Here is a 26,740-nt window from a genome sequence, read left to right on the forward strand (position 1 = left end):
TCTGCAAAATTCAAACAGATGATAAATATGTGCTGGCCTATAAGTTGGCACTTTTGGAATAGATAGTCTCTGCTTTGTCTTATACTCCATATACATGTATATGGATTATGTAATTCAAATCGAGTTATCATTCATCGCGTAATTTTTGTTACGTAATATATATATATATATATATATATATATATATATATATATATATATATATATATATATATATATATATATATATATTTCTCCAAAAGAATGGAAAATAATATGTCAAGTAATTACCATTTTGGAAAAGAATCGCGTACTAAAACTTTAGCAGCCAACATCGAGAAGGATTTAAAATATCTACATGATTTTCTAAATTAAATTCATATGCATCGGATGGAATTGCGCTACAACAGTATGTACTAGTACTATATGTTGTTTTAATTTGATTACATATATTTTCATTAGAAAATGACTAACTATGACAAAGATAGGTATTCCGTCGCATTTTGCGTCTCGCACCTCATGATCGAATAAAACATGCCCTGATATGAGAAATAAGTTTGTGGACAATTGAAATCAGTATTGTTACGTTAGTTGACAATAGTGATCATACTCCTGTACAAAGGCAATGCAACGTTCTAATATCAGTTGATACCATTGTGTCAACAATTCTTTCTAGTTTCAATTATGATACCCATTGTCACAGGAACAAAACAGCTTTGCGGTGTTATCTACATGCTAATTAAATACACTAATGATTGAGTCTAGTCGTTCCAGTTAAATCCTGTTTGATGTCAATGTTCTGCAGACCAAGTGAAATCGGGAAATGAGACTATCCATAGGGTATTATGAATACAGTACCATGTAATGCCAGGTGCTTACTTGTGCACGTTTCTGAACCAGTGACACATTTTGTACTAGCTCACAGAAATGTCATTCAGACTAACAGCTAGCCTGAGCAAGTTGAAAACCGCATGCCACCTAACTACAGGAAGTGTACTTGAGCACACTATTATTGGTTGGGAAAGGAGAGGTCATTGTGCATACAAAGAAAATTACACAATATGATTCTATTGTGGTTTTTGGGATTTGACCCACATGGAGTCTATATGGATATAAATATTGTGAATATTTAACTTTGAAACTGAAAGATCATGGTATGTATTTGTTTACATTTACTGTTTAGTTTATTACTGTTTTCTCTTTCACAAGTTTCAGATAAACAGGACAGTAATGTACAACAATAGCGTGAAATACATACCATTAATATTCCTGAAAATGGAAGTTGCTAAAGTGCATTTCACACAGTATAGCTAATTTTATTCTATCTGTAACTCATTAAATTTTCAGGTCATCTGTATCTAATGTAGATAATTTGGTTTAAATATTTTGGATGAAACGAATTTGGTACTTTTAGTTACATTTGATGGTGCTTATCTGCAAATTTATGGAAAATTCATGATGCATTGTGGAACAAATAGCAGAGGAAAAGACAATATTGAGGTATTGATCTGGCCTTGTCTTATGCTCAGCGTCTACTTATATATGGATCAAGGACAGAAAGTGTACAAAATGTGTACATTTGACTTAAATTCACAGGGACTTATAGGCCGACATATAGGGTAGATTTTCCAGTTGCGTTTACAATTTGTTCTTAGATTTCATTTTGGTTATTTGATTAATTTGCATTCAGGGCAAGGAGGTTTAAATTGGTGTTCAGATTTATAGTTTTGTTATTTGTAGCTATTCATATTTTTCTTAAGCAAATAATTTTCCTGGCAGTGAAGTAGTTATTATATATTTGTCATTCATTGAAAAGGCGTTGAAAGTATTACCATGTTTCAAACATGCAAATTTGAATATTTCCATTAGAAAATAGTTTTGCCTCTAAAGTCAAGATTACTTCAGTATAGTTATTCATTACAGTTTGTTAACGTGCTATTTAAATTTTGCTTCTTTTTTATAAATATGCTCTTCATGTTCATATTTTTCATATTAGTCCTAAAGAAGTTTGCATTTTAATTTCTTTACCTATAGTAGATTGAGATATGTATACTTTGGTAAGAAGTATACAGCAGCTTTGAAATGGTACATCGCATACCTTGCATACATTGCATACTTTAAATGCAAGTCCAGCACAATTTTATTTCTCCAACCTAACTTTGTCTGAATAGTCTGAAGGCAAAACCTATTAAACATCTTTCAGATGAATATGTTTGTGCAACAGTTCTGTTTGTCAGATGTTTAAAATGTTAATCGATGAAATTATGTCACATCCATTTTCTTGACTTGTATTTTAGCACCTGTTTTAAGTGTGTTCAAGTGTCTGCTGACCACGTCTCATTTTCTTTGGATTTGGGGAGAAAGTCTAATTGAAATTATAGCACAGATAACTTAAACTTCGTTTGCTTCTTTCTCTGCATATGTAAAGATGCGATTGTTTGAATTACTCAAATACATTTACACCTTACGAAGAAAATTGTCTTGCTTCTTGATGTTCCTTCCAAACACAAATTGACAGTTTGATGTTTCATTAAGTTTGGAAGGAACTACCTTATCTGATTATAATATAGATTGTCCATGCAGACAGTAATAATAATTAAGATGATGTTTTCATGTAACAATGCAGCAGTTTTGCATATGTCTTCCTGTGATGCTATTTTTGTCAAGATTCCTTCACCTGAGATGGAAGTTGATGTCCTTTCATTCATCTATCAACACCTTTTGCTTACCCTCAATGGCACAATTTTTTTTACTTTCCTTCACTTTAATACCATTGTAACCAACATTTTGAATATTTTTCATGAGTGGGCTCAATATGCAGGCTGTGGCCAGCTTCTTGTATTTATTCAATAATGACATACATATTGACTGAAATGACTTTATTTGGGTTGCATCTTTTATATTAAGCATTTTTGTGGAGATGAACATTTACTGTATCCAGTGAAATATGTGTCAGATTCATACATGCTTATCTGGCCTAATTAAATTATAATGCAATTTAACCATTTAATCTTTCTCTTTTTCTTCTCAACGTCCTACTGTTATTTGTTTCTAATTCTTTGGTTTTAAACAGTATTGGGTAGGTGGCCATAGCAGCTCAGTAGGTGGATCACTGCTTTTCGTAATCCTATTGTCATGAGTTTGCTACACTGGAGAGGAAAACAAAGCCTGACTTTACAACCTGAATAAGAACACATTGGCCAGATTTTTTTTTTCAGATACAGGCAATGTACCAGATAATAAAAGACTCTAAGAAGCTCCCGTGTCCCTTAATATTTCAATCGAGATAGGTTTGGTATATAGAACCTTTCAACATAAATGGTTTATAATGTTCAATAATAAAATCAGACTGATTTGTTTGATCCAACAAATTATTGCTTTCAGTACAGGACTGTTCCCTTGGCCTTTTAAAATATGAACCTTTGGAATGTCTGTCTTTATTATGTTGCTTATTTTTCAATATTTAGCAATCAGAAATAGCATGCACTTTCTTGTTACAATATAGGTCTATCCAGTTTCCATTTTGAAATTCCTAACATATGCTGATATACGTCAGATACCATTTCATCGTCCCTCAAGAAACGTTCCTTACACACCACATCATTAATACTTTGTTGTAATGACAATGAAGTGTAGATTTTATTTGTTTTGTCGATAAGCACACTTCTTACAAATATATTTCAATGCTCTCTTGGCCATATTAAACTGCTTCCTCTTCTCCAAAAATTGATACTAACCTATTATTTATCATTATTTATGATAGCATCAAAACACAAGCGTGCATGTAAAGGGAGGGTCGCTTTTCACTGTTCAGTTCTACTTTTTTAATCTAAATTGCGCTACCCCTTTTTCCTTTTCTCTCTATATTTTCATATATTCTTTTTTATTTCCATCTGCCTATCGATCACTCCTGTGATCTAGTGGCTAGAGTGTCCGTCCTGGATGGAGAAGGTTGCTGGTTCGAACCCTACCAAAGATATACAAATGGTACATCCTCCGCGATAGGTGCTCAGCATTAAGAGTTTAATGTTGGCACTTGTTATCCTGGTGATAAGATAATGTGTCTTGATAGGACAGTAGCATGATGCCCCAGTGCTAGACATCACTATATACTGCCACGCTGGAGGCATTGTAGCGATATGACTGAAAAATTGTTAAAGCTATGATAAATATCCAAATTGCACACACACACACACACACACACACACACACACACACACCATTTACATATCTTTTCTATCTCTCTCATTCCTCTTTCTGCAACTCCATCTTTATGAAATTGCGGATGTCTTTCTCTTCTTCAAATGAATTCCAGTAATGATGCAAATAAATTCCAATATTGAACTTGATATGTCAGTAGCCTCGAATGTGATAATGTGCCAACAGTCTTCATTTATCGGGGTGATATAATCCTAAACATCGTAAATCAATTCAGTACAATTCCAAAATACTGATTTAGTCTAAGAAGTAATAATGAGTACCTTGAAAATGCAGTGAATAATTTGAAGAAATGAATCCTCTGACATTAACTGAAATGTAGTCTAAATTGAGTCCCCAAAACTGATGTTAAGGCATTCAATAAAAAGTTCTGTTACTTCTCCCATTGTAAAAAAACACAAAAATTTAATAACAGAACCAGGTTGTAGGTTATGTTAAGAATATTTTAAGTTTTAAAAAGGTCATGTCTTTTACTAATACATCAGTGAGAACATGTAATGCAGCAAGTAGACTTGGAAATCCCAAGAGGAACACCAATGTCCTAAATTTAAAATCAAGTAAACGTTTATCTCAAGTTATAATGATCTTAATAAATAATCTAAAATCATAGATAAATATTTGTTATGTATTATATTGTTTACACAAAAATAAGAGTTGTGTCAGGTAGGTATTAAATTCAATTACTGAGCGAGGTTAATATAACAATTTAGAGATACGTAACAAATAATCATAAAGGCCAACAAACACAAATTAAATATAGCGTTGTTACATGTTTTTAAACTTGCGTTTGTATACATCGGCGGTAACTAGGGTCTCATCAACTTCCCATATTTATGTTAAGAGAAGAAAGAAGAAAAAAAAAACACCAGCTTTGCTTTTATTGCAAAATACCACTGTAACAATGGATATTTTGAGAATGAACCTGAAGTTTACAGCATTATGGGGTTTCCCTGCTACCATTGGTCTAAAAATGTATTTCAAACTGAAACAGAGTATGTCTTTAATCAAGGAGAGCTGAGAAAGTGAATGGAAATTTACAACTGTACAAAACTCCGCTCTCATCCTATGTCCAAAATGATTGGTGCAGAATTTAGAGTAATGAGGAGGGGCATCCCTAGGACTTGTCATATTCTTCTCAGGTATTGCCTTGTTCTTCTGCTGTGGTATTTTACAATAAAATCCAATGAAATTGTTCAGATATTTAAATGCACTATCACTTTAAGTGAACTATGCTCATTGGATTTATCATACAAAAATGTGAAGATAACACGTTGTATAGAAGTATTGTCTGCTGGCACGACTCTACCTTGATGACTTCCATGAAAGTTTACCACACGCAGTCTACTTGGTTCTAAATGAAAATGATGCCACGCAAATATTCAACATGACCAACACAGCATCCATTTTGACAATATTTTCCTCGCTACTCCTGAGTGGATAGTCGCACCAATATGAGGTTCTCACCAACGGACTTCTTGTAATGTCTTGGTCCTATATTAAAATGGTGCCGTTGTGATGTTAAGTATGGCCGCCATGGTAGGCATCTTGAAAATAGTTCTGCTACCCTATGATAGAAAGTTATACAGCCATCGGGTCTTCACGGAAAAACGTATGATGTCTAGTCTATTCTAAACAAAAATGGCTCTAATCTGATGTCTAATATGGACGCAACAGTGTTGCTTTGGTACTATTAGTTTAATCTTCTTAGAGGACAGATCAGGAACCTGTTACGATATGTGATCTGAAACTGTTTCAATGCAATATATTACACGTGAGCACTTGAATATTGATGATATCAAATGTTCAAAAAGTAGGAAAAACAATAACTGAATCTTACTGTATGATCTCTCCCTCACCCATCTCGTAAAATTGTTATAGATGTAAATCTCGTCATCCGTTACTAGAACAAGTCATCGTCAATTTGATGCAGAATATAATAGACACTCGTATTATTGTTATTAGGACTTTCATAATCTACTTGCCTGATGCCAAGAAGAAGTTCATATTAGTCTCGGGCATTATCCCGTGGGCAAGTTAAAAAAAATTGAGAGGTCGTGCACAGTTCGTAATTCTTTATGATTTGCAATTTTCATACTTAGCGATCTCCCCAAAGTAAATATATCATCACCTTTGTATATAAGAATATATATATATATATATATATATATATATATATATATATATATATATATATATATATATATATATATATATATATATATATATATATATATCGCAATCTTCTTTTGCATAATGGTCCACAGTTTCTATAATCAGTCTATCCCTGCTAAAATGTATAATTTCCATTTTGTAATCCGTGACATAGCAAGAATATCTGAAGCAAGTTTTGACAAGAAGTACGATATATTTATATTGTGTCGTGTCAATTACATTTATATATATATATATATATATATATATATATATATATATATATATATATATATATATATATATATATATATATATATATATATATATATATATATATAAACTAACATGGCTTTTATAGTGTTGGTATAAAGCAAATTGATATACCAATACTGTTGGTATATCAGTTTGTGATCTGCCCATGAAGCAATAATATGCATATATAAACACTCTTGAAATGGCGCCCTTGCTACTATGTTCTGTACACTTATTAATCACTAGTGACGTATGAAAATAACGATAAAAATATTAACAATCCCCGTTTTCTTAATGAATACACAATTTCATTGCAATCCTTTCTGCTTTCCGTACTCAGAAACCTGGAGTGAGGGAGATAAAGAATTTGGGCTGCATGAAAACCGTGAAATTGAACTTAAACCATGTAACATAAAATAATATGGTTCGTTGTAACGGTTTATGTACAGTTGCTTTGGGATTTATATAATCAAAGATATAAAGTTACAAACCCTGTCGACATTATACGGTACATTTCTTGGTTACGTGATACTCATTCATGTACTATGATGTGTGTGTGTGTGTGTGTATGTGTGTGTGTGTGTGATCTTATTTTTTAACGTAGCCTAAATCAAGTTTTCAGTCAACAGGAAGATTTTCGTTCGTGTCATGCCCGGATGCCTCTAGACTTATGAATGGTGATAAAAGTTAATTCAAACTGACCAAAGTGTAGGAGAGAGAGAGAGAGAGAGAGAGAGAGAGAGAGAGAGAGAGAGTTTATGGTCGTTAGTACTGTTATTAAAGCAGAATAATGATTTAGATCGACTCTAAATATATTCAAATATTTTAATTACCTCTTGTTTGTTCATCATTTCACTTGGTCTCTATTCCGCACAAATTTCTATACGCTGGTACGTGAAGGGCTGAGCGTTCATGTCAATGATTGAGCTAATCATGTGTTTGTAGTGCTCTACTTTCTTCACTATAACAATCTTTTATTTCTAAATCATAAATGTGTCTTATATTGATTTTATCAATGTAACAAATAGAAACTCAAAAAGAAGACAATCAACTTATCAAATTGCGAAGATGATTTTAAATAGCAACAAAAGGCACATACTGCATTTTGTAGTGGACACACTCGGTAGGGATGTGAGTAGTTCATTCACTCGGTCAATACACAGTTGCCTGTCGTCAATCTTAAACTCCATCCAAAGTGCAAACACATACATTTGCATGTGATATAAATAAAATATATGTACAGTATGCATGCTGTATCAATTATAAACCACTCGTAAAAAAAGTCATTAAAAGGATATTAGAAGAGCTTCTTTCTTTTAATGAAAAATGTATACATCTCGTGGTACGCCGACTTCAAGGCCTAACACAGCCATGGCAAGATTGCGGGCTGCATTATATGCAGAGATTCCAGACCCTAAACAATTGGCTTCTCAAAGATATTTTTCATGCATGTCGCTTTCTTTAAAGTAATACTTGTACATGTTAATAACGTAACTCGTGTGAAATATTTATTTTACAGGCATGCTTAAAAAGCACTTATCCATAATGATTATAGCATTTCTATTTAATTAAATGCCTAATCAATCAACCTAAACACTAGCAACCCAATCGGTGTTTATCATCTACTGTATGATTGTTTACACGAAAATTACAGAAGGCTGATAACTCTTTATTGTTTGGAAAAGAAGTAAACGGATTAAAATAAGTGTACTTAACTCCTTTTCAAAAGTCAGCTCGTCAAAGAGAGTTTAAATGCATGTCGCCGACTTCATGGTGAATAGATGATTATAGTTAAGCAAATGGATTAGCCAGTATTCTCAAATCATTTAATTTTAAGAATAAAATATTATTCCATAAAGTCTAGCTTTCATTACTGTACATGTTGATCTGGTAGCATATCTAGGCGTATACAAGTGAATTTAATAAGGTTTCCAAAAGCAAATCATATGAACCATTTCGAAGAAAATATATTTACTGTTTCAGTTCAATGTATTTTACCTAACCTCCTCCCCCATTCTATCTATACTCTCTCAGTTCTAAATATTTCCAAACCATAATATATGTATCTATGAATATACACATGCATATATAAGCATTCTAACCCTTCCTTTCCTTCTCGCGTACATAATTATCTTCATTTATTATTTACACACATCTTTTTGATAACTTTAATTATGGGCATATAATTTTAAGGCATAAACAAAATAACAATTAACCGTGAAACGAATGGAACACAATTTCCTTAACTTCCCGTTTTATTCTGCCTAATGTTTTAACTTTAGTTGTATATATTGTCATAAAATGAGTCAAGCTCATATTTCTCAAAGGCAACTTCAAGTCCAGTGTATTTGCAGTGGGCCAGGTGACTTGACCTTTGTGTTGCTTTGGTGTCAACCTACATTTTTAGAAATCTCATTTTTTATTTTAATAGATGAATTGAAAATTTAGATATGTTTGATATTCTTAAGTTTTTATTTTGCACTATCTAGATTTGATGCATATTTTTGCTATAATGGTACTTCAAATTTCCCGACTTGAAATAAAAGAGGTCACAAAGTTGCAAAACAGTGTCTGAGTTTTTTTTTTTGGCAAAATAACTTAAAATGATCTTTTAATAAGGTTTGAACATTCAAGCTCGTGTATCTGTCCGTCTATAGTTTCAATTGCAGATAAATTAGTTCCTAAGCTTTTAAATAAATATCTTCTCATGTTTTTGCAGGACAGGCGCAATAAAAAAATATATTACGGTTCTCAGGTTGGTGGTAGCTTTTGATTGTGTGTAATTAGTCCTCACAATGACGTCCTCACAATGACGGTAAAGTAAGAGTAGTCCTCAAAATGTTTAAAGAACTATACCGCAAAAATGAAGTGACACAGATACTGCCTGGCTTAGAGTTAAGCTTACTTTCAAATTTCTAACATATTTTCATTCATTCTTATGGTCCTCGAAATGTAGCCATATGACAAGGTCCTCACAAGTATATGAATACTCGTATGTGCGTGTGTGTGTCTAACCATGTAATATGATTCTCCATACTCTGTCCACCATTCAAATGTATTTTAGTTCTTCTGCTGTTGAATGGTATCAAGACTTTTCGCCCTATTATCAAATCAGAAGGTAAAAATCATACAGAATTTTAAACGTTTTGATATAAACTCAGTCAGAAAGTAACTGGATAAATAGAGAGGGACCTTCAGTTAAAAGTATACCGACGACAAAGAAAAAAATTCATATTTATCCCTACGATCTTAATACCGCTCCGGTGGCCTAGTGGTTAGAGCGTCCGCCTCGGATGCGGGAGGTCGTGAGTTCGATCCCCGGCCGAGTCATACCAAAGACTTACAAAAATGGTACTAACAGCTGCTTCGCTTGGCGCTCAGCATTAAGAGGTTAGTGTTAGGACTGGTCGGCCCGGTGTCGGGATAATGTGACTGGGTGGGACATCATGCTACATGTCTGCGGCATGATGTCCCAGTGCTAGACATCACTATAAGCTGCCACATTGCAGACATCGTATCAATATGACTGGAAAATTGTTAAAGCTACGTTAAAAATCCAAATCACAAATCACATAACACGATCTTAATAATAGAAAATGTTCATACAAAAGCTATCAGTGAATAAATTATCCTACAGATGAAAGAATACAGGAGATTTAAAAAGAATTATTAATGAGTACATACATACATACATACACACACGCACGCACGTACATACATACATACATACATACATACATACATGAGAACTCGGAGATATAGAATAGGTTTAATACCCCGACGCTATATCGCTATTGTCGACTAATGGAGGCGGTAGTCACAGTTTCTCAGTGGTTATCGCACAGGATTCGTAACAGAAAATTACGAATATATACACCACATACATTAAAAATAACATGGCACACACGTCAACGCCGAAATATGACTGGCTCAAAAGGTAATACCTTAATGTACACTGTCATTAAAATAAGCACATTCAAATTATTTCTAACTTGATGCGATCATGTTATTACCAATTTTTGCCGGGATACAATAGTCTTTATCGTTAAACGATTATCTGATCCATGGATGTTATTTAAGTATAACCTTTTAAGCCAGTCATATTTCGGCGTTGACGTGCGTGCCGCGTAGTTTACCTATTTTGAAAATATAGTTGCATGTATACAATGTATGTGCAGTGAAGAAGACAATGTCTAATTCTTGCATGGAACAGGATTCCTAAAGTTGAGTCGCGTTAATGGTAAGTAAAAAAATTAATGTTGCATCTACCGCTGTTCTGTAATTCAAGAAGGGATGCACCATAGAGTTGAAAACATTGTCCATATAGCTCTTGTTGCCGGTTTTCACATGTGCACGCAAGTGTCCACAATGAAAAAATTCGCGAAAATCGCACGTTTTGGAGCCCGTAACTTCAGTTTGGTACAACGCAGAAAAGTCAATAAGGCTTGATGGATAGAAAAATATCTCAGGAATAAAACAAGCAATTTAATATGGTTCGGTGCCTTTAAAGACGGAAATAGCAGAAGGAAATCGAGGGTCATGGGTGGAACGAAGTACTTGGAAGTTCCGTACCTTCTCTCTTATATATTATGATGGAGAGGGTCCTAATTCAGAACGGGTCATTGGGGTAATCTAAGGTATTTTTTGTCACTCTGTATGATTTTTTTTCCTTCAGATAATTTTTTTTTTTTTTTTTTTTTTAACATCAACCTCGCGTCGAGCACCTGTGATGTAGATCAAGAAAAAGCGACAGTGGAGGATATAAACGGGTATACTGTGAAAAGGCTTATGAGATTTCTTAAAGAACAAAGACTAAATGTGTCAGGCCTTGTATTTGGGTTGAGAGAACGTGCCCTTGGAGTGCTGCGTCTTGCAATCGCATCAGAAACTACTTTAAAGAACGCCGATCAACCAGAACAAGAGACGCGTGAGAGGAAACTATACAACACCTCTTGGTGAAGCGTTACCAAAGTCAGACACTCTGGATGAATGGAGTGACGACGTTACCAAGATTCCTGATTTTTCCGAAAGGGAACTGTATATAGCAACAGGGGACGCCGCTAGAGGGCACTGGCGATCAACATTAACGTTTTCTCAAAATGTCAACCTCATTACACCCGGTACTTTCTCCGCTTTAATATGTAAAGAGCCGATATTATTACATCCGAATGTATTCATGTTTGAAAGGTCTCACTGGATAGTTTCATATTTTGACACACACACACACACACACACACACACCATTCTGAAGGTAGAAGGCATGAACCTAATTATCACAAGCCTAGCATTTATAAATTCACACATAAGCTAAATCTATTACGTGGCTTAGATTTACTTTGAGTTAGGCTTGGAAACAGGTTGGCTTGTTGGTGACTGCCTGTCACAATTAGATGAGCATTGGAGATCTAATGCGTAACTTGGGCTGCAAATGAGCTGCCGACTTGGCTTACGTATTTATGTGTGTCTGCTACAGGGGTAAATATCTAAAAATCTAGATGATTGAGGGGTGATGAAAAGTAAGATATTTTGTTATATTACTAGTGAACATTATTCATGCATGAGGCACATACTGATTCTTTTAGCTGCCTTGTCACAGGAAAATATTCGAAATAGCTATTTCTTGTCAAAAATGAATGTAAAATCTAGGGGTTGGTGGCAGTGTTGGTTCAGTATAAAAACCACCAGTTGCATCAGGAATTAACCTGATTAGTGCAGTCAAAATCTCACATGTATGCATTCTACAAAAATTATTAGTTTGTTTTTATTTGTATCTTCAGTGTAAAATTATTCTCATTTTTCTGTAATTGGTCATTGTTGGATGAAAGTTCACCAGATAAAATGTCCAGTGAGACCAAAGGCCAAATGTCTATATTTAGCGTATATGACACTTGGCCATTTCTACAACTTTTTCAGCGGAAAAAAAAAAGAAAAACGAATTTTTCAAAACGCTGAAAACTAAATAAGCGAACATATACGCTCATCTACGCCTACATTTTAAAAAACTTTGGAGTTCTTTTTACGAGAATAATGGTAAAATGTGTGCGAATATTTGCGGAAAACCCACCAATTACGTCATTTTTAAAGGTCACCCATGCCACCAAGAACGGTAACTCTTCCTGGCACATGGGTACGTACAAAACGTAAACAATGACAACAATACATAATTTGGGTTCAAAAACACACGAAAACTTGATTGTATGAAAGGGCAGACGCTTATAGCAAAGAATCGGATTATACAGACGTACTGTTGCAGTTTCTCAGTGGTTATCGTTCATTATACCAAACTTATTACAAAATATTTGTACAACATTTATTGTGTAATATATTTTCGAGGTTTGAGACTCGACGGGAGTATCATAGGACACACGGTACTAATTCAACTCCAATATTAAACATATGGAAACTCCATCATATTCAAATTCAATAATTAAAATTTCTGTGTGCCTCTAGAGACCTATAGTTCTCCATTGCCTCAGCAGAATAAATACCTGTAAATGAAAATGATAAGTTGTTTTAAATTTGAATAATTATGTAACAACAATTAGTTGAATCTATTAAATGACAATGTAAAAGATACATAGACTATACCTTCTTTTTATTCTACAAATTCTTACACTACTAGCTTTGTCAACATGGGATTTACAAGCATCAATTTATTGTAGTTTACCGTTATTTGCAACATTTAATAATATTATTATTTACAATCAAAGAAATACGTTAATTCACCAGTCAAATAAAATAAATACTTACGTGGATGTTTAATCAGGTAGTTATAAACATCGTGGTATTCAGTAGCTGGCCATTGTTTCGGGTCACTGATCCAGGTATCAGCGGGCACCTTATAAGGACAAATATCCATTGCAATCAACTTCAGTTTTACCGAGTACCTCTGTTGTGCGTCCAAAGCCAAATTGTCTTGATATTGGTAAGACATTTCAATTAAATTTAACAATTAATCTAATATAATAACTGAATTCTTCGAATTTAAATCTTTCACAAGCGTGTCCCCCAAACAAATATGGCGGACGAGTTGTTAAGTTGAGCATGTGACTCGATCGCGTCAGTCCGACTGCGAGAATAATTCGCCATGCACATCTAACCTTGGTGCAAGCTTATGTGTGGAGAACACCATATGAGCCGCGGCATTTTGTTTACATACATGTGCATGAAACATGTTATTGATTCTGCACCAAATGAATCAGGTGCTACTTTCATTATTGAGTACTCTTGAGTCAAGCCTGTAAGAATGCTAAAATTGCATCAGTAGAACTTTGTCTATATTTTTTAAAAGTTACATATAGGATAAGCTCTCAAAAGATATTTTTACTAAAATTTTAATTTTTATTATTACCCAATTATGGACCACCAAAACCATAAATATTCTATTATTTCTTCACCCATTTCCAGACTGGTTCACAGTTCTTCCGTATAATTAGTACCGTGTGTCCATCACTCACCGACTCATTGATACTAGACGTATTGATAATATGTATGTGATTGTGATCACTGAGATATTATCAATGTCAGGTCATCTGTACGGTTCTTATCTAGAGACACTGTTATTAAAATTAAAATGTTCATGTTTAGTGGGGGCGGAAAAGTGGTAACAGTTAACTATTTTTCAGAATTTTGAAGAATGAAAACAAATTCATTTAAAATTGTCCTGCCATTTTGTTTAAATATCAATATGAATATCATAAGCCAAAGAATAGAGAATCGATTTGTAGTATTTCTCCATTCAAAAAAATACATAATCATAAATATTTCTTGAGAACCAACTCAGTGCCAGTTTTTTCTCTATCTCTGATACCACAATTGTCTTTACTTCATGAACTATGTAATATTGCTCAAAACAAATGGTCAGAATTATTATGAAAATATGGCAAAGTTAGGACATCCAAAATTTATTGTTGCACCATCCTAAGTTGACACTATAGAAATCATGACTTACTGTAATGAAAACTTAGTGGAAAACCTTTTGTCATTGATTTTATTTTATAAATATGAAAATTGACCAAATATATCTTATGATAACTAAATTCTAAAATAGCAATTGTTATTTACTAAATTGTGATTTCAGATAAGTGTATATATGTACAAGAACACTGTAGTGAATATGCACCATTGGTTTTAAGAGTAACATACAATTTCAACTTGTATGATTCATGATTATGCTATTTCATGCAAAAATGTTAGGGGGCATGTGATAAAAAGGCATAGAAAGTCTTCAGAAGTAACTGGAACATAGAAAAAGTGAATTTATTCTTGAAGATGAACGTTCACAACGCATTTATATATAACCATATGTAAAAAATATGCAACTTTCAGCATGAAGTAACATGAGGTCAAGAATTTTCAAAAAGTGACCAAAGACCAATATTAAAAATGGTGGACGGTACGTGTGTTTGAATGCTTCCTGTGATTTTTTTTTTAAAAGATATAAACATGGGCTCATTTTTTAAATCTGCACACTCAAATTAAGCAGAAAATATTCCATTTTAGAAGCAACATATAATTTCAACTTGTGTATGACTCAAAGATATAATATTTCATGTAGAAATGTTTGGGGGGTGATAAAAAGGCACGGGGGTGGGGCTCCTGAATTACCTGTAACATATAAAAAGTCAATGTATTCTTAAAGCTGAATGTTCACAAAACATTTCTATATAAAATATATGCAAGAAATATTAAAATTTCAGCTTGAAATAACACGAGGTCAAGAATTTTCAAAAATTGACAAAGACCAATACTAAAAATGGTGGATGGTACATGTGTTTGAATGCTTCCTGTGAATTTATTTGAAAAGATATCATAAAGATGGGTTCATTTTTAAAATCTGCATACTCAAATTAAGCAGAAAACATTCCATTTTAAAAGCAACATATAATTTCAACTTGTGTATGACTCAAAAATATAGTATTTCATGCAAAAAAGTTGGGGGGAGGGGGTTTGATAAAAAGGCATAGGGGGCTTCTGAATTACCTGGAACATATGAAAAGTCAATCTATTCTTAAAGCTGAATGTTCACAAAACATTTCTAGATAAAATATATGTAAGAAATGTGCAAATTTCAGCTTGAAATAACATGAGGTCAGTTATTTTCAAAAATTGCCAAAGACCAATATTAAAAATGGTGGATGGTACATTGTTTGAATGCATCCTGTGAATTTATTTGAAAAGATATCATAAAGATGGTTCACTTTTGAAATCTGCACACTCAAATTATGCAGAAAACATTCCAATTTTATATAGTCTATAATTATGAAAAAAATCATCCCCTGTTGCTACTGTATAATTGTCTTGTTTTAAATACGAACAGAACATTTGACAGCTTCCTGCAGTGCAGTGAGGCAGCTGAAAGCTATAACAATTTATGAGGACAAACATGTACATTCAGTCTGCTATTAAAATGTCAATAATCAGTGTTCACACGCATATGTCAGATGTCTGGTTGTTCCATCCCTCCCAACATTAGATAAAAACAAACAACCTGATTACCGAATTTGGATAAGCCTGTCAAAAGTAACCGGACAAGCTCTCTCTGCAGATTGCACCTGTCCAGCAGGGTAAGTTTCATACAACTTTAAAGTTTTAACTTGAGCTCTTCACTTGAGAGGTAGATAATCATTAAAATTATTTAACATGCGAAATTTGTAAAATTATAATTACAGCAACATCTGTTCATATTGTCCCTGATGTTTTTAAAATTGAACGAGGATTTATATCTTTGGGTTGATTCCTTGAATTACCCCCGAACATCAACCAATTAAACAAAAACCTGGGAATAAGAATAACAGTAAAGTGTCCCAACAGATGTTACTCATCACACTATCTGCAATACTTAGGAAAAATTTAGACAGCTTACATATCAACATATAATGATATTTCTTTTTTGCAGTCAAGGATAGTCATGCAATCACATTGCTTCTTTGTTGTATTCCGTTATTGACATCACAGAGAAAAGGAAGGTTGGTGAAATTTCAGCTACATCGTTGGAGTGTAAATGGAATACACCATGGCCTCTGAAACTATCCCCAAAGAAGACAGAGGAAATGAAGCTGAAAAAAATACTTTGGCACTCTCGAAACTTCGTCATACAAAGAGTATTGCCCATCTGGAATTCCAGAAACAGTTGCTTGCTGTAAACCCTTTAGCAGGATATCATAAACATTTCCCCAAGCCAGATATTCCAGAGGAAGTACTATAGGAATGTTGTATGCCACTCCCAGATATTATGTTTAGAGATACTGTGAATCTGAATGACAAAAAGTGTACTGACAAGTTTTACGACTATATTCAAGTCCAGGCTTTAATTTTGCAAATATAGAGGAGCACACTAGAGGACAGAGGCAAAATATTGTTTGGAAAAAGGCGCAGGAGTACAAAATTACAGCCTTAAAATTTGGTAGTGTAATGGCTAAGAAAGAAAAAACACCACCAGATAATCTTGTGAAGTGCTTTGCTGGATATAATAAGAACCCATATTTCAATTCTTTCGAATGGGGAAAGAAAAATGAAAAGAACGCATTGGCTAGCTATGTACAATTTAGTAATAAAATTAGTAATAAAAATGATCATAAAATCAATACAAAAGACTGTGGTCTTAATGCATCAATTGATTATCCTTTTTTACCTGGTTCATTGTGAAATTGTTGAAGTGAAATGCCCCTTTAAATACAGGCATTTGACAGCCCATGAAGCAGCACAGAAAAGTGATTTTTTCTGTAGTGTTAGAAATGTCGAGATAAAATTAAAGTTCAATCACACTTACTACTACCAGGTACAAGGACAGTTAGCCTTGACTAATTGTAACTGGTGTGACTTTGTTTTATGGACACCCAAAGGGATACCTGTTGAGAGAATTTGGTTTGATACCAAACTCTGGGAGGAGAGAAAGTTGCCGAAGTTGAAGACCTTTTTCATTAAAAGCATTCTGCCAGAAATGTTCTCAAGGAGAATTAAAAGAGGCCTGCCTCTTTACCCACAAAAATGAATTAAATTTAGTAATCAGGTCTGTGTCTCCATTCATTATTGGGACAATTTTTAAATTACGGTCATCATTTAAAGCTTAAGTTAAGAACAGATGAAATATAGTATCATTCTAGTCACCCAGATTATCAAAGTTTAGTTTATCTATTCAATTACAGTTTAATATTGACCTCTGTGTATGCATGCATATATATATATATATATATATATATATGTAGTTGACATTTCTTTCTTGGCAAGATAAAATTGTTGTAACTTGCACAGAACTTTACATATAAAGAAGAAATATTGATCACCACATGTACATTGCAGTAGGTTAAATTTTAAGAGATAGTGAGCACGCGAGCACTATCAATACATAAGACAACTTTAAAAACTAAAGAAGGAATGGGGGGTGTGTTAAACAAAAATGAGCATGACAATTGTATACATTGTGTTGCACCCATGTTTAATATTTATATCCCAAATAAATGATGTTACTTTGATAACCAAAATGCACACATAGCAGGATCCAGCAAATCTTGTTTGCTGGGTTTGGGTTACCTTATGTTGATTTCAGGTAAAATAGTGAGTTATTGTATATATCTTGACTCCTTAATCAATTTCAGAATATTAACAAAACATATTGCAGTGAAAATTAATTATTTATGACTTGTTACAATGACAAAAAAGTTTAGAAACTATTATTTTCATGTGAAATTACCTTCTGTAAACTGGGCTGCAGGGTTGTTTTACAAGTTGCCTGCTGGCCTACCATTTTTTGTTTTTCATTTTTATGCAGAATAAACTGTTCTTTGCACAAGTTTGTATGGATGCAAAGTCAGTCCTGTACAAGTGATGGCTGGAGTGTTGTTAGCGCAGCACAAATTTTGAAAACATCTGTTGCTGTTAAACGGCAACAAATTGGCATCACCCCATTAAGGATTTTAAAAACTTTAATTTGTTGTATCTCCCTTTCCACACGTATCCTCAAATTGGCTATCCGCCATGTTTCTCCAAACTGCCTCCGTGTAAAATGTTTCATTTTTTACTTGAAATGAGGAATGACAAGAGCAATTTCTTTAAGAGTTGTCAGGTCACTTATTAAAAAACCTTTATCAACCATTATTGAATCATCTGGCTCACAGAGATCCACCACAGATAGCTCTGTAATTTTTTTGTCCGAAATACTTCTGCATAGCAGTTAGATACAAAGCTAAAAACACCACAAGGACTCACACCAACCAAAATCTTCCACGTCATGTGAGATTTGTAGTTACAGTACATAAGAGATTTCGCTTTTAGTGACTCGGGGATCTCTGTCCAAATTTGGTGCAATCTAGAATAACTCTTGTATTTGGATAACACCTCTTGAAAGATTCTGTCATGTTTTCTGATACTACTTCTCTCTTTGCCATAGCAAAAGTAACGGTACTAGCTCATTGGATAAAAACTTCACCCACATCCTCCAAATAATACTGCACAGAGCAGTTGAAATATCTTCACATAACCCCAGTCTAAGTCTCAGGAGCACCAACAAAAATTCATCGATCAAACGCAACTTTCTTGTTAGCCCTGGCTTATTTCTTCCATTTAGTAGGTATTCTTTCTCACCACCTGACTTTTCGCCTTTCCAATAAGACATGTTCTGGGCTTTCATTTTGATAGTATTGAAAAGTAACCTTAGTGTCACAAATGTTGGTATGCCCGTGTAGAATTGCACTTCCAAGTCGTTATCTTTGATATCCTCCACTGCAATATCTGGTTTGCTGCGCTGTATCCCAACATTCACTGTTTCTGTTTTTTTTCTGTTGTTGCATATTACTGGCAAGTCAGTTTGAGTAGAACTGCCTTTTACATGCACTTTGCAAGTTTGTTCACATTTATTAACCATGCTACTTATTTTTGAAACAGGTCCTATGTAATCATGCATGTGCACAGAAACATTTAGTGAAGATGATTCTTGAAGACAAAGTTTTAATGATTCATTTTCTTCATAGCTGTTACAGTCATCTTTCTAAATCTGTATCTGTATCTGACTGAAGTGGTCTGGGGTAAAGAGATATCATCAACCTGGCATATAAACAGACCATTTGTAGGAAATGATGTGCACATATTTGACTGATTATGTTAAATAAAAACAAATACTACATAGCCTATTTCTTTCATCGATTCCAATACATATTTTTGTACACATTTAATTTTAAATTCTACATAGTCCATTGAGTACTCCATAATTGTATTGATATCAATGTGCCTTTATACTGAATTAGTAAACATATCTTTGCTACATAATTTAAGCAATAAGATAACAATTGTTTTGTAATGGTATGTCACCTGACAAAAGTTTTACTACATTGTATAGTAATGAGGCACTGACCATTTAATTTTCGAAAGGGGATGGTGGGGCTGATATATATTTTTTAAGGGGGAGCGTGTCTTGCTCTGGGTGAAGGACAGACATTTTTTTCAGTTGGCTAATATGGGACAGGTGTGTACAACAGATGAACCGATCACAGCAAACTATTCTGAATTTCTCCAGCAAATGAACATAATGGGCCTGACATTTTTTAACCTACATGTACCCATCACCACTATCGAGATTAAATTGTCAGTGCCAGTGCTGTTAAAAATTTCGTTTTAATGCAACACATGTAATTACCATCCATGTTTTGAAAGTTTTCTGAGGAGATATGTTGGGAACTGGTGCTGTCTTTGATGAGCCTTCTAATCCCACAAAATGATTACAGCATAGTCGTGATGTCGACTTCAGGCGAAAGTCATTTCTAAAACATCCAACTCGTTGTTGTTTCCAAATACACGAAATTTTACCATCAGAAGGAAACCTATCCAGTGAAACAGTCCTCTCATCAACAGTCTTTCAGGAGTAACTGGAACAGCCTTTCGCACAGTAGAATATATTCTCCCCATGTTGACACAGTTTTGTTGACTTTATGTTTCGCTAACCAAGCGTAAACCTGTGCGAAATTCTGAACTATCAGGAACTAGAACTTTTATTTGGGCATGCGCATTGGAGCTAAGGGAGGTAATTTTAAGCGCTACAATAAGTAACTCTGTTGAAACCGTGAAACCCCCTATTGATCAATGATTAATTTCTACTCATTCGTTTATCATAAATGACATATGAAATTAGCGATAAAAAGTATTAACAGTCTCTGTTTTCTATATTATATTAAAATGGTACACAATTTCATCAGAATCCTTTCTTTTTTCCATTCCCCTTTCATGCGTAAATGGCAAAATAAGCACTGGAAAAACTAAACTAGCAAGCAGTTTTGGAAGGTTTATAGGACCCAAACCAGCAACCATTAACTGCTTTAACTGCCATACCACCGAAGATCTACACCACGTATTCAATATATGCCTAAAATATCAACCGCTAGGAAAATATTTATCAAAAACCAAAAAGAGATTGGATCACCACACACATACCCAGCGTTACTTATGGACTCTAATAAAAATAAACAATCAACATATAAAAATATAAATAAATTCATAGACTCAGCAGGACTTAGGAACAAAATATAATTACTATCCCTACAAAACCAACAGACCCAGTAACTAGCTAAATAATTTAGAAGCCCCCACATAAAACCCCATAACATATCATTCAATTTTTAAAAAAATATTAACAAATAATTCACTTACGAAACACCTATCAAAAACTAAGGAAAATCGAATGTTCTAGATGTCCTTAACGAACTGAGTAATCAGCTAAGACTCCGGTCCTAGATGTCCTTAACAAACAGTGCAATCGGCAAGGACTCCGGTTCTTGCTAAATAAAGTATAAATAACATTCAATCTCTAAATACATTAATAAATAAACAAGTTAAAGAGGCAATATCTAAAAACTTATAAATAACATAACGTAGGAAACACACCCTAAACATCTAGACTAATAATACCATAATAACCTTGAAAATCTCTCTTCATACATGATTTCAACTAACAACCTCTATAAACAGCATAGAACACACCCCTTTTTTAGAACATTTTGGAGAAAAAAAACAACAAAAAAAATGCAAGAAACACCAGGCAAATGCAACAAGAAACCAGCGATGTGAAGCAACCAGGACCATTCCCGAGCTCTCCTTCCCACTAATGACAGCAAACCATTCCACTGTAAGGGGCCTCTATTGAGGCCAAACTATCAGGATTCCTTGAACCCATAAAAGCCTGGGGGAGGTGGCACCATCCCCTTCCCCAGGAACAACTAGCAGGCTGCAGTGCAGTCAGAAAAAAGTGGCACATGCACAATTGCGTGCACGCCACTATAATTAAACTCAACAACAACAACAACAACAAGCATTTGTGATTGTGAATAAAAAGACAAATCGTAGAACTACATTTTGCAGCGGACACACTCGCATGGATGTGAGTTCATTCATTCACTCGGTCAATACACAGTTGCCAGGAGCTCATCGCAACTCCATTCAAAGTGCAAATAGGTGTATTTGTATGTATTATAAATAAACTATATGTATAGTATATACGCTGTATCAGTGATATACCACTCGTATACATTTTTCATTAAAAGGAAACTCGGACAAGCCTCATTTTCGTTTTAATGAAAAATTTATACATTTCGTGGTATATCAGTGATACAGCGTACATACTATACACACACACACACATATGTATAGACATAGGATGGTTTGATTGGGGAATATACGAGATAACAAGTTTGGTTCAGTTTTAGAACATTAGTTTTCAAACTTTATTTGCCAGATGGTACATGCAACACATTCAAGTCAACCACGCGATTAGAAATACACACTGCCTGTCATGCAATAATATAAAAAGTAAGCATTCATTCCCCTTTAGTGGGATCTTTTTTATAGCAATGTTCGATTCAAGCTGAACAATGACCATTTAATCGGCATGCATATTGGTGAATAGAAAGTTTTGACGAAGGTGTACAATCAAATTAGTGTAAACACCTTAACCTCTGAAGACTTACTTTGAAACACAAGAAGTTTGGTGTTCCTGTCATTCAAGCAAATGCCATTAGGGTTCTTTAATCCATGTTCATGTGATAATAGCATGCAAAGCTGTCGTCCTTCTGGACTAAACAGAACAACATTATTGGACTGTTGACCACAGCAGTAGATTATTCCATTTTTATCCACGGTGATTCCTACTACATCTCTGAGTACATCACTTTTAAATGTTTCTAACTTTTCACCGTTCATATCCATTGTAACAATTTGGTCTTGAACTGTATAATGAATCCATTGTCCATCTGGGCTGACAGAAATAGCTTTGTTGACATGGTGGTCGAATGATGGAATTTTTCTGGAGACTTCATATGAAGCATCATATATTAGTATCGAATCTCCACCGACACATACCATTAGGGTTTGCTTATATGAAGCCATTCCATAGCACGTGTTTCCGACTTCGATCCTTCTTATTTGTTTCATACTGTTGGTCACTGACACGAAAACTATAGCCCCTGACGTCACCCAAGCTCTGGACATAGATATGGCCACAGTCCCTTTGTCCACAACACACATGGACCTCAGTGTAGGATTATTAATCCAATTTAAATGTGATACGAAATGAAAATGTTTGTCAAAAAGTTTAATCTTACCATTTTTGTCATCATACAGCACAATTCTTTTATCAGGAAGATAAACACCTGAAGTAATGTTACACACTTCCTCACCGAGGATTTTAGCATTGAAAGTAACCGTTGCATTCAACTGAACGCGTGATGGCATCATCAGTATCCCTTCAAAGGAACAGCCTGGAGACAACTTATCGATCCTGGAAGTTACACTTGAAACTCGACCTAATGAACCTGGAGCTTGGATAATTTCTTCCAAATTCTTGTTCAGATGAAAATCAATTACAACCTCGTTTGATTTATTTTCAATCCTGTCATACTTGCGTAGGTACTTGAGAAGTTGTTGGGAGACATTAGCCAGTGTCACAAGTATTGTGCCTGCGTTATCTGATTTAATGGATTCGATTAGCATTGTTTGAGAAGTTTCAATGGCTGCAGTGGCACTTTTACATTCTACAACTTGATCAGAGATTATAATCGTTCCTTCTTTGCATATCTGCTCTAGTTCTTGTATTGTGGTAGACTCAAGTTTGTTCACTCGCTCTTTTATCAAATTAGACCAATTTTTAATTGTCTTAATGGCATTTGACTTCTGCTGCTCAATGGTTTCAAGAGTTTTCGTCCTGTTCCCGATCATTAACATAAACATCTTCCTCAGAACATTCAAGTTTTCCAGTGCTTGCTTGATTTCCTGACTGTCTGTGAAATTCTCTCCTAGACCTTCTGCAGACAACAATTGTTTGCATTTTCTGTGATCCTTGAGCGCACATTGCATACAGCAGGTCTCCTTGTGTTCTGAACAAAAGTAAGTCAATTTTTCGTTGTGTATTTGGCATATATACATGGAGTCTTTAGTTGAATTCAAAATTAGGTGTTCTGGCGCTGAGTGAACTGTGATCTGATGATCCCTGCTCATTTTGAACGTTTTGTGACAGTTATAACAGGTCTGGCATAGATACTCTGAACACGTGACGCAGAATGCCACAGATATGTGCCGTTCTCCAAACGTTAGACATGCTTCGCAATACACAGGAACATCACCGTCAGCCCGATTTGATGCAGAAAGTGAGAGTACAACTGAATTGTTAGGAAGTTTAGCGGCCCAATCTTTCGGGTTTTCGTTCTTATTGAGAGCTGGGATAGGACTCCTACAAACGGGGCATGACACTGTGGTCATCTTTGTCCCCCTTTCACTTAAATCACTCACATGCTTACAAATACATTTCTCACAGAATGTGTGCATGCATGGCAGGAATTTTGGAGAAATGAATGTTTCCAAACATATAGGACAATCCAATTGTTTGATTTTAATGTCCCGAGCTTCTGCCATTGTAAACTACATCACTTCCTGCTTGACATATCCGAACTTTACCTACGGGTTGCGCGGATACACGTGAATGATATACGGCTCTAGCAACAGGTTTTATCGTCACTTTGCCGTCTATATAATCGATTTACTTATTTCCAGAAAGACATATTCTTGTCAAATAACATATCAATATATCTTTTTGAACAATTTCCTGCTCCAATCCAATGAAATATCTTCAATGAAGTAGCATTATAAAGTTCACTTCATACATGTTTATAGAGTGTGTCTCACCGTTATCTGCGACCAATCCTAAAGTAAAAACGGCAAGTCCATTATTTATTCGAGGGGTGTAGAAGATGTACGTGTGTAAAGGGCAAAGCTCGAGAAGCCCGTTGAATTATTTGCCTTTTGCTCGGGAATTTTCGCTCAAATTATGTACGGATATATGTTAATGGTATGTGGCTGTAACTACAGTATTTATTGTCACGTTGTATTCTCAGTAAATAACTATCAATACATTTCTTTGAATAACGTCCTGTTCCAATCCTATGGAGTATATTCAATGAAGTATCATCATAGGGTTTACTGTATACATACACATAATCATGTATCATGTGTCGCTATTAACTGTGACCACGCTATAAGGGGGCAGGGTCCAGTTTTTATGTACAAATTTAATGCCGCAATCAGCGACCTAGTATAAAAAATCATAAAAAATCAAATACACAAGTGAGGTCAAAAAGGTCCATATTTTTAGATACCTATATTAAAACAAAGCATAAGAATAGTATTCACTTGACAGAGAAGTCAATGGCATTTCACAGCAGAAGAGGTTTTTGCACCCCAACCCCTATTTTATACCTGCATTTTTGACATCCAAATGCCGTGTTTGACAGCATGTGGTGCTCACAGTGCAAACGCAAGCCATTTCCCTGGATGAAAATTTTGAAAAACATTGTCTACTAAATAGTTTGATGCAATTCAGAATAGTTGTCATCCAAGCCGTTTTTGATATACTCTAATTGCCTTGAACCTACGTGTCTACTGCTATGGGAGGATAGCTCTTCTTCCTAGCCAACTATTGGTATTTCACTAGCCTTAAGTTAAGAAATTTGTCAGGGGCCAATTTACGAAACTGGACCCTGCCACCTAAGTAAAAACGGCACGTCCATTATTGATTCGAGGGGTATATAGATGTCCGTATAGGAAGGGCAAAACTTCGAGAAGCCCGTTGAATTATGTGCCGTCTTCTCGGGAATCTTTGCTGAAATTACAAACATATTTTACTGAACCAGAACACGTACGGTAATTGGAAGGTTTTAATGAACCTGAAAAATAAATAACAACAAAGTATAAAGACACAGAGGGCTTAGGATTTATAATGGCCAGTATAGAATTGTCCCCTACAGTGGGTGACCAAGGATGACATGGGGGGGGGGACGGGGGGCAGGGAGCATTTGGCCCTCCCCCTGAATTTGCATGTGCTGTAAAACTGATGTAGCCTATATACGAAAATTAACAAGCCCGTCAAGTTTTGAAACCCCCATCAAGTTTTGCCCCCCGCCCCCCATCAAGTTTTGAACCCCCTATCAAGTTTTGCCCCCTCCTTCGAAAAAAGTTGAAATGACGTCCCTGGTGGTGGCCGGGGGAGGGATGGTGGGTGTGCATTATTATATGTTGGTGCTACATCAGCTCATCAAAGACCAAACTTTCATAGCCCCCAAAATTCCAGTCAGAGATAAGAAAAAAAGTGCAACATTGCTAACAGATGTTTATACAGACAAGGAACCAAATATAAATATTCATACACCCCCCCCCCGCCCCCATAAAAGACAATGAATTATTTTATCTTGCGAAATATATCAGTATGAATTTCATAACGATGTGGAATGGCAATAGCATGACCACGTACTAAGCCCTTTATTTACTCGGGATTATTTACTACACTCGTGTAATTAGAATAATGAATGCTTAAATTTTCAATAATATTAATGATAGTTTTCAGAGGATTTTAAATAGTTAAATATTTCTTCAGTAGCAAGTGAGGAAGAAGTAAAATCTGAAATATTCCTGATTTCGCATTATAACCATTTTGATATGCATGCAACAGAAACGTTGCAATAAATTTCAATACATCTGTCAATATGCAATATTGATTTTTTTATTAAAATCATACTTTGTTGATGGGCAAAGTCAGCATGTTATATTATGTATTTGAGTAACCAAATTTAACATGCCTGAGATCTAACCCTTACCCATGTAAATTATT

At 34.7% G+C, this 26,740-nt stretch overlaps 1 protein-coding gene across 1 annotated transcript; it reads right to left on the reverse strand.

Moving 5' to 3' along the window:
- Positions 1-22,400: 22,400 nt before the first annotated feature.
- On the reverse strand, positions 22,401-24,752 carry LOC149802288 (uncharacterized). The gene has a single exon (XM_089956714.1). It carries the CDS (start codon positions 24,490-24,492, stop codon positions 22,516-22,518), a length of 1,977 nt encoding a protein of 658 aa, XP_089812840.1. The 5' UTR covers positions 24,493-24,752; the 3' UTR covers positions 22,401-22,515.
- Positions 24,753-26,740: the final 1,988 nt, after the last annotated feature.

This window comes from Sinohyriopsis cumingii, chromosome 4 (genome assembly GCF_028554795.1).
Source record: "Sinohyriopsis cumingii isolate HCF-2022 chromosome 4, ASM2855479v2, whole genome shotgun sequence".
NCBI lineage: Eukaryota > Metazoa > Mollusca > Bivalvia > Unionida > Unionidae > Sinohyriopsis > Sinohyriopsis cumingii.